The sequence below is a fragment of the Gossypium raimondii genome, chromosome 7 (assembly GCF_025698545.1).
Source record: "Gossypium raimondii isolate GPD5lz chromosome 7, ASM2569854v1, whole genome shotgun sequence".
Lineage (NCBI taxonomy): Eukaryota > Viridiplantae > Streptophyta > Magnoliopsida > Malvales > Malvaceae > Gossypium > Gossypium raimondii.
In genome coordinates, this window is record NC_068571.1 from 46,225,640 (window position 1) to 46,235,940 (window position 10,301).

The window sequence follows — 10,301 nt, forward strand, 5'->3', positions numbered from 1 at the left end:
ATGTTTAAATTTGTGTATAAATAATTTAAGTATAGTGTTTTCAATGTTAGTTGCTTTGGTAAAGTATGTGATATTCTATTACTCGAACCTGACGATCGAATCGGGCAATAGGGTGTTACACATTACTTGATGAGTGTAAGCCATAACAATTTTAATTAACATGACCTGGCTAGGGAGTTTTGAAATGAAGCCCAAGACATTCTGCCACATATGGAGGCATGGCCATATGATGGACAAGATGAAGAGGTTTGGATTTTGTTAGGTGTCACTCCTAAACTTGGCAATATTTGATGACGTATGGGTTTTTCTCCAATTGTAGGTGGAGTAAAAAGAAAAATAGTGAATACTTGTACTCTAAGATCGAGGTAGAAGATGGTGAGGATGTTGTGAGGGGTAGGTAACACTAGAGGCGCCTCAAGGTATGGAGTTGGAGGAGTTAGGAACCATTCGCGGGAGGTGCTAAACATTGGTGGGGAGTCTGGAATAGTTAGAGCATCTTTTTGCTAGTGACTGTGAAGATACTAGCACATGTCTTCCCACTGGTGAATGAGGTCTGAAAGGTGCTGTTGAATCCAGACGAACAATTTTCAAAGGTGAAGATATGGCAAGCCATGGGATCCCTGTCAAAGAGTTGTCTTCAAATGAAGAAGAAGGTTCTTTAATATTCATTCTTTGGATGAAGTTGTAGATGTGTTGGCCTCGCAAATGCATGTTCACAAGAGCGGGAGTGGTTTAATAAATTCATGAGGGATCACCTTGTGAATCACTGCCTTGTAATATTGTTTGGGCTTTTTAGAGTTTCTCTCTCTCTTCTGTTTTTAAGTATAATGGCTAACACTTTTGTGGATGACGAAATAGATGTTGCGCAGGCACTACTCAATAGTATTAATGTTAGGAGGCATCAAAAGAGTGTTGGAAAAAATTCGGTTTGAAAATATTTTTCTTGCATAACAGAAAATTAAAATTTTGAAAATCGATCCAGTTTGTGATATTTATAGCAATAAACCTTAACTAAATTCGTACTTGTGTTTTTGGCTTAGCAGATGTTTATTGTTCCCGTCTTTCAACCAAACATTCTTCTCCACTATTATCGTACCATGAACTACTTCGAATGTGGGCTCGAATAAATTGAATCAAAACACAAAACTAGAAAAAGTTTTCTCTTCTTTTGGGGTGAAAACGAAAATTCTCTCTTCTTAATAGAAACCGGTAGAATTGTTATTTTAGAAAAATATATGTAATAGTTGAGAATAAATTCTCTCTATTTTTCGGTAGAATAACAATATCTCAAAGTTGTGTTCATAGTTCTACTGGTGCCATTTATTTATAAGAATAGAAGGTAGAACCCTTATTGAGTTGTAGTAGTTTATTTCAAATAGAAAAATAATATTCTACTTAGAATAAAACTAAGGTGGATGGCACACCCTAGTATTCCTACTAGGGTTGCCACCCCCTTCATGTCAATGAGGGGTTTTTGGGCCTCTCTCACATCGGGTCCAATTACGAGTACTTATAATTGGGCCTTTTTGACCCAGTACTCTGTAATGTGATCCAACCCAATTCAATTTTTCTATTTCCCCAAAAAAAACTTTAATATTTATATATATAACAATTTTCTCATCCCTATTTTACCCCTAGCAAAAGTTTGACAATTTTACCCCTAGTAAAATTTTGACGATTTTGCCCTTGGTAAAATTTCAAGAAAATATGCTAAATGTTTTACAACTCAACATGTTCACTATGACCAAATGGTTTATTTTTACTTTTGGGCTTCAAAACAGTCCAAAATAATAAACTCATTCTTCTGATCATTAAGTAATCCATATAGGATTGCAAATGGATCATTTCCATTTTCATTTCCATGTCCATTTTTGGAAACCTGCATTTATTCCAAATGATTTCATTTTTCCATTTTGGAGAAAACCATAATCATTCCTGAATGTTTTCCATTTCTCTTTTCCTATTCATTTCTATTCAAACACACAATTCATTTATAGTTTCAATGAGCTAGCGAAGGGACCGATTGGACATATGTAGGTTAGGCTCAAATGGTTTATAATTAAGTTCCAGCTTTTCGCCTATTAATAATAAACTCATTTAGTCACAAAGTCATTCCACTATAGTATCGTGACTGAGTTCTCCCCAACAACATACCATTACGAAAGCAACTACTCAAATGACCTTATCATAAGTGTGTTACCCTTATAAGGTATCATTGATCTCTTTGGAATAATATCAGTTCTCTCAATATTATCCTATTTTATCTCATGGTAACTATTACATTTTCTTTCATTAAAAATCAATTATTATTAAATAGTGATCAAGTCATTCATCATAAAGGTGGATGACCCATGGCTGCGTTTACTTTTCATCAATCATGTAATGCCAATGAGAGGATATCATTTAATCATGTTTTGGGTTATGAATTCTATGGTTGTGAATGACGCTACATACTACAGAAGTCGTACACCCAATGCACCAGCTTTTGATTCCTTATCTATTTGAACTTAGGCTTTTACTTACATCAAAGTGTACAAGTCATACATACATAGTCCGTCATCCACTCAAGATTTAGGTATGCCACACTATGAACGTTGCAAGTGAATAAGTCCATAAATAGATTTTGGATCTATTATGCTTGAGTCATGTCCGATGTACTGTCAATCAAACCAGTCACATCTATGTCTCTATTTTCTGAGAGTTATCCACTCCGACGCCTAAGACAAAGTATCTTCCCAATTGGACTTGATAGAAAACATATTAATCTTTTAATTGGTTTGCCCATTTCCAATTAGACTAAGGACATGTTTAGATTCATCTACTAATATAAGTTGTATTTTGTATTACGATCCGACCACGTAATACCACTTAGTATTAGTTAAACATTAGACAACTAGTGAGCAACATTTACTTTCATTTTGTTTTGCGTATAAAAACCATGTGAAAACAATATAGAAAGTATTAATATAATTCATGAATAATTTTATTAATCAATCTATTTAAAAAATTACAAGTGTACTTAGACGAAAATATTACACTAAGGCATTAGATCCAACAAAGAGGTCCCACGGTGTTTAGAGGGAGAGCTCGCAACAAAAATGAGTCCGCTAGAAGGTGGTGTCTACTTGTTCCCGAAGCAACATTGGTGTAGAGGGCCTTCCTCCTATCCCACTCTCAGTGCAGGCGAGGTTGTACCGTCTTCGCTCCTGCTACCTTAGTTCCATTTGCTTCACCCTTTATGTCGGGAGTGGTTCTGTCGAATGAATGTTTAGCACAACTTCTAGTACCATTGTGATGGCTAGCACTTCCCAGTTGCACCACCTTATCATGTTTTATGCAATATGCCTATCATCTCTACTAGCCTAGGTTTGTGTATGGATACTAGTGGCTAGTAGCTGGGATAGGCTTCATAGTATATTTGTTGGTATGGATATGGTAAAGCAAATTGATTGTAAGGGTTGTTGTAGTAAGTTCTAAAGTTCAGGGTTAGTTGGGTCTAATTAATATTTTGGTTTTGCTTTTGATTGACTTGATTGGTAGAAATGTTGGTTTCTATGTTTTCTATCAAAAAGATGTCATGACGGGAGTGAGTCCACGCTTACCATACAAATTTTAATGGTAATTTAGGTAAGGTGGTGAAGATGTGCGATTCACTTTGTTTGGTACAAGGTAGAGATCCATCAAACATAGCGGCTAGAGAAGAGAGTATGAAGGAGAAGGAGAAGAAGAAAAGAGAATTGGGTTTTGTGGTATCTGGGGGATCTCTGTGCTACCTAGTTGCTTCAATCCTTCAATACTCTTAGTCCCTTATCCCTAAGTGCCACGTGTCATGCTACCATTGGTGAGTCAGAGCTTGGTGTCCTGAAGGTATAGGTCTAAATAGGCTGGAATTATGATTTGCTCTATGTGACTTCGAATGAGATGTGACAAAAGCCTAGTGTGGTAGTTAATGAATATGGCTTGCTCAATCGTTGGCTTGGAGGTTTTTGCAAGGGGTTCTTTTGAGGGGTTTGTCTACAACATTGGTTAGCTTATTGCTCATTTTGAACAATTAGGATGTAACAAACTTTTTAACTTTTAAAGTATAGAGATCAAATCTCAAATTCTATATAAGTTCAAATATGATGAGCAATAATATAGAGTTAAAAGACAAAAAGAATCTTCCTTGTCTTAAAGATAATGGGGCTAATATTTATAAGGTTGTTAGAAATTTAGTCCTTATATTTGTATTTTCAGAATTTAGTCCTCTACTTTTTAAATTTCAAGTTTAACTGTTAATTCTATTAATTTTTTGTTAAATTCAAGTTAATTACATCTTTTTTCAATTACATTGTTACCAAGTGAGTAGTTTTATTATTATTATTTCAAAATGTCACAACAAATATATATATATATATAAAATCGGTGTTAACAATTGAACCTAAATTTTAAAATTTAAAAGTAGAAAAACTAAATTCCTAAAATACAAGTACAAAACTAAATTTCTAATTTTTGAAAATAATATTTAAAACACCACTCTTTTTAAGGACATGTGTGAAGTTAGTTTTGATTTTGTTTTTCCATTTTAAATATCAATGCATGTCACGCTCACCCAATTCTAAACAAAGTAAACGAAAAATAAAGTCAACCATAATAAAGCTACTTTCACATTTCCCTGGCTATTTTTCTTACAATCTTACGATATCAAACGATAAACTGATCCAATAATGCCAAATGTGTCATCAACTAATCAATGATAAACAATGCTGAATTGCGTATTTCTTTGTGGTAACTAGAAATAGTTACCTTCCGAGATAAGCTTAATTTTTAACCTTCTTCTTTTTGTTATGTGCTGTGATAATATCTCCCACAACCCAATATTTTTTTACCGCAAATAGTACCTTTTCGGATACTAGAGGACCGTCCTCGTGATCCACCATTCTGGCATCCCATCTCATTCCTCCCACAATTTTCTTTACCTTGACCAACACGTTAACGTTATCACGGATTATGACGGACCCTTCAGGCCGTAAAATTCGATCCATCTCCAGAAGGATGTCTTCGGCTTTACATCTGCAACGATAAAACACAAGCATATAAGCTTCCACGGTTCTTGTAATCACCAAACATGTTGTACATGTGTGTGCAAAGATGAATTCGATCAGTTGAAAATCTGGGCAAACGCTGCTTCCTAGGCAAGTCATTTAAGGTTCAAGCTGTTGAGTTCTGCAATTGATACTAAAGTATGAACATAGTGACTTCGAATATAGAGCGAAAACTCACTTATCCTTGTACAAACTGAAGATACCGTTTGCGTGAATGAGGTCGTATGTCCGAGGATACGTAGAGAAAGCTTCACACCTGACATACAGTGGAACCCGGAAGGACGGGATCCGTTACAAAATAGTTAAGAAAGTCATTTTAAGGATATATATATACACGAACCGGGAATCAGAAATGTTACAGTTACCAGTCATGATATATGCCGATCAATCCACGGTCGGAAATAACTCCCAATGTGTCTTTTTCGGCTATTGTCGGCATAACATTCATGACCCACAGCTTTGGAGAATCAAGAGCGGCAGCAAAACTTCCTAGACCGGCATTCATGTCCATGATGTTGCGAAACCTCCCAGAGTCGATGAGATTGTTTATACTCTTATATGATTTGACATGCTTCTCCCATATCTGAATATCCTCTTGATACATATCGACAGAAACTCCGGGAACAGATCCACTCGATATTCTAGGAGGGATAGCATTAAGCCTATCCGGAAAGGGCTTCCATTCTTCATATGACTTGGTTGACTTCGGATAAGGAGTTACGCATGCTTCCATTTTCTTGTACCTGTGTAAACAATACAAAAGATTCTTCAAAAACAAGCAACGTCATTCCGTTGTTCGAAATTGTCATTTCTATTTAGCCAATACACATAAGAAAATCCGTTTGTAGGCAATACTATACCAGACATCATCCGGATAGCTTGGTTCACATAGATTCGGTTTTGTATCTTGCTGGCGACATAAATCGTAATTTGTTCTTTTCTTCCAAACCGCAATGTCACCCAGCTCATCCAGCTTTTCCCAGCAAAGGAGTCTCGCAATCTCTTCGATTTTCCTTTGTTCCTCTTCGAGATCCTCTTTAGGACGCTTCCATGCTCCGAAATAAGTCCTCCAGTTGATAGGAGGACCAGAAAGAACCCAATAACCACCTGGTCTAAGAACTCGATCGACTTCCATCATGTACAATCCATCTGTCGAAAGATGTTCAATAACAGTTATAATGTACATTCCATCATATAGGAGTTGGCATATGCTTAAATTATCCCACATATGGAGCCCCCCTTAGAAAGGCTCCTCAAAAAAGATAACTTTTATAGTTTTCATGCTCACCATTTTCGCCCCATGGAATCAAGCAACGAGAACAATGAGCCATGTCAAAGGCTCTCGTAGCAAATGGCATCTTTATTGATCCGAGAACTCCGATAACAGCTGGCACACCTCTTTCAAGAGCAAATTGAACTTGTGCTTCATGAGAATCTCTAGGTGCAAATGACATTGTTATAACATTCTTTTTGAATAGATATGCACCGAGACTTGCAACCTAAACACCGTACAAGAAAAATCAATCTGCTACGACGAATTTAATAAAGAATGCATGAAAAGCATTCAGCCAATAACATTACAATAGTTTCAATAATGCTAAGTTTCAATTACATCAAAAAGCATGGTAGTTGAAGAACATAATAGAATTAGAAACCTGATTTATAATTTAAACTTACCCCACATCCTGTATCTAATGCAGTTCTCACCATACCATTGTCTATAGGAATCGCTGATGCAAGTTGATTAATATACGTATCGGCTCCTTGCGGAAATTGCGTGCCTCCACCTGGGAACCTAAACACATTTCCCTCATACTGAATCCAGTTTTGTACAGCTTTCTCGACTGTCAAGCTCTTATAGGGTGCGTTCGCAAATGGCACATAGTCCCTACTTTGTGGCCATGGAAATGGTGTTGCATATCCTTTTGGAGCCGGGATAAGGCACTGCAGCTTCTCATCTTCAGTAGGACAATGTCGTTCCCGGTAGATCATATTGTCTCGAGGAAATTTCATCGCCCTCATTTGATCTTGACAAGGCGTGTAATCGACATACTTTGCATGACATGATGGGAACTCTTTGGCTGCTTTGTCTGAACCATCAGCCGTCACAACATCATCACCATGATGAGTCTCGTAGTTAAGGTTCGAAATGACGCTGCAATCTGTTTGTTTAGTGATAGCCGAGGCGATCTTGTCGCCTTTGCCGAAACCGCTTCGTTGCCAAGCACCTAATATATAGAAGAAACAACATAAACCAATCACTATGAAAATCGACGCCGAGCTCCTCGATTTCAGCTCCCCGGAGTTCCCTTTAATTGCCATAATTCACCTTAAATCTGTTAACTAGAATGAAGGGAAAAAAAAAAAGGAAATCCTTCAGTAAGGCCTCATAAACTATAACTAAACATGAAAACAATACAATTAAACCAAACGGTTATGGCACATTTCAAATTGAAATACAATTAGACTCATATTGCTACAGTTATAATTAAGAATGAAACAAACAAGAACGGACCAAACACGAAAACCAGTAATGCCCATGGTGATCATACAGATACTATATATATATATATATTTCAATAACGATCAGGTGTGGACAAATATAGAAGAAAATACAAAACTTTAATAAGATTCAAAAAGCAAAGGTTGAAACTTTTTGAATGAATTATGATTGGTTCAACAATGCCTCAAAATAAGATAAAAAAAAAAAACAACCCACTTTACGATTGAAATAACATGCTAGAAGTAAAAGTTGTAAGAGAAAAAGATTCAAAGTTTCTTACAGAACACCAATGTAAGGACGGAGTTGAAACTAAACCATGAGCAAAGGTTTTTGTTGCAGGGGGGAGGGGATTCCAAAGTAGGGAAGAAAGGTAGTTTTCTTTAAAAATATAAAATAAAAAAAGGGAAAAATGGGATATGGAATGGTTTGGTTTGTAGGTTTTTGAGTTGTTATGAGTAAGTTAGTTTGTTGAGAATGTCGCTCTGTGTTTCTCGGAGGAAACTATGAACTTCTTCTTGCTTCTATTTCCATTGCCACTTTTTCCGGTTTTAAAATGAGAAATTATTTTCCCTCTTCTTTATTAAAGAAAAGTTGTTATAAAGAAGAAACTTTTGGAATTTAGTTTAAAATTTTATAAAGGCATCCTCCAACTTTACGAGCCTTCTTCTTTTAGCAATTAAATTTATATTTTTTATTAAATCATCAAAAATATGGATACACGTGAGATATGACAATATTTAATTATTTTGTAAATTTTTGTATGACAATATTTAATAATTTTTGTAATTTTTTTTATAAATTTTATAAATTTTAATTTTAAAAAAATAATTTTTTTTTGAATTTTTAAAATTTTAAAAAATTAATTAAAATGCTAATATGTCATCCACGTGACAATTCACGTATATGCCATGTCAGCAAAGTTAAAAAATGTTAACTTTTTCATCCATTTTGGGATGATTTGACAAAAAGCACAAGTTTAAGGGCTAGAAAAGGCAAAAAATAAATGGATGGCTCAAATGATTTTTTTGTAAAGTTAGAGAGCTAAAAAAATTTTACACAACCTTTCCCGGAACTTATACAAGCCTACTTATGCTCTAAAGTTAACCCGAGATTGAAAAAGGACCAAATTGCAATATTTTCAAAATTTCAAATCAGGTATCGATACCTCTGCCTGGTACTGATATCAATTTGATCGTCGATGTTTAGAAAAATTAAACAAAAATAAAAGATATCAATACCTTTCATAAAGTATCGATACCTTCTACAAAGTATCAATACCTTACCTTGTATCGATATCATTTTATAATTTGATATTTTGAAAATTTAAAGAAAAATTACTAAAGTATCGATGCCCTTCCCAATGTATGGATACCTCATAGAAAATTTCAAATTTTGCATTTGGTACCTACCTCATTCCAATCCATTACCCATACCAATTCACATCTTAAATACCAATTCATATGCTTTATATGGATTCTAACCAATATCAAAACATGTCATCTTTAACTTTGCATCAACAATTCATCATTGTACCATTTCAACTAGGATCTCTATCACATTGATATACATTCAATAACATGCTCATACCCTAATTCTATCAATTAAACAAATAAAACCAAACTTCAATTACCAACTTAGTATATACATGTTTATAATCATTTACTAATTTCAAATTTAACAATCTCAAACGTAACAAAATATTAAGGTAACTCCATTAGGTACATGCTAACTAACAAAACAAAAGGGATCCACTAACATTGTTGGGTCCAGGATTCTATCTAGATGCTGAAATCGATATTTGGGATCTCACTTGAAACTTAATCTGCACACGAAAAACAACCATATATTGAGTAATAAACTCAGTGGTATTTCTATAATCGAACATTATAATACAACTTAAATAAACTAAAAACACTTAATAAAAAGGTCATTCAATACCAATGCCAAACAACATGTTATAACGTACATTCCACTATATGAATCATTTCCTTCAAGTTCAATTAACTAGTATAGGAGTATCATACATTATCACAACATATCTCGAATCAAATCAGTTGATTTGTCTCAATTTCATACCAATCTTCCGGGCTTATGATTTAGTTTACATAATTTTTCATATTAGCCATTCATTTCATATGTCATTATCAATTTTACATTTTAAATCCCTATTAACCTGACTCGGACTCGAATAGATACACGAATCCAACCAACATACCAATTTTGGCACCCAGTGCCTCATCGAAATATCTGAAGTAAATAAATTGAGCTCAGCGCTCATCAGTATAACCGAAGTAAAAGTTGTGTCCATCATTCATTAACACATAGTCGAAGTAACCTGTACTCCACCTATCTTACGGCATGCCAACTATATCTGACTCTGCCCGAATAGTTAATAAGGTATCCATTTATCCAATTCATAATATGGTTCAAATTTCACAACTTATCATTTTCAATTCATTAACTAAATCATCAATTAATAAGTATAATAGCATGATTCATCCCAATTCAAAGTCAATTTTACATTTACATCAATTTACAATATTTTCAATTTAGTTTTCTATCTTAATAATCAATCAAAATCGTATCAAGTCAACTCGATTTGTCAAATTCAGCTCACCTAATCTGCTGCAATTCGTTGTAGTAGATAAAACTACTTTTTATACTTAACTAGCTCATAGGAAAACAATTTCATTATGTTTTTGTTTAGTTTTTAC

The 10,301-nt window shown here is 34.6% G+C and overlaps 1 protein-coding gene across 1 annotated transcript; it reads right to left on the minus strand.

Moving 5' to 3' along the window:
* Positions 1–4,643: 4,643 nt before the first annotated feature.
* On the minus strand, positions 4,644–8,110 carry LOC105787590 (probable methyltransferase PMT2). Its single transcript, XM_012614061.2, has 7 exons — positions 7,868–8,110; positions 6,762–7,427; positions 6,373–6,583; positions 5,945–6,233; positions 5,450–5,827; positions 5,263–5,340; positions 4,644–5,052 (listed from the first exon to the last, which is right to left on the minus strand). Exons 2-7 carry the CDS (start codon positions 7,404–7,406, stop codon positions 4,800–4,802), a joined length of 1,854 nt encoding a protein of 617 aa, XP_012469515.1. The 5' UTR covers positions 7,407–7,427; positions 7,868–8,110; the 3' UTR covers positions 4,644–4,799.
* Positions 8,111–10,301: the final 2,191 nt, after the last annotated feature.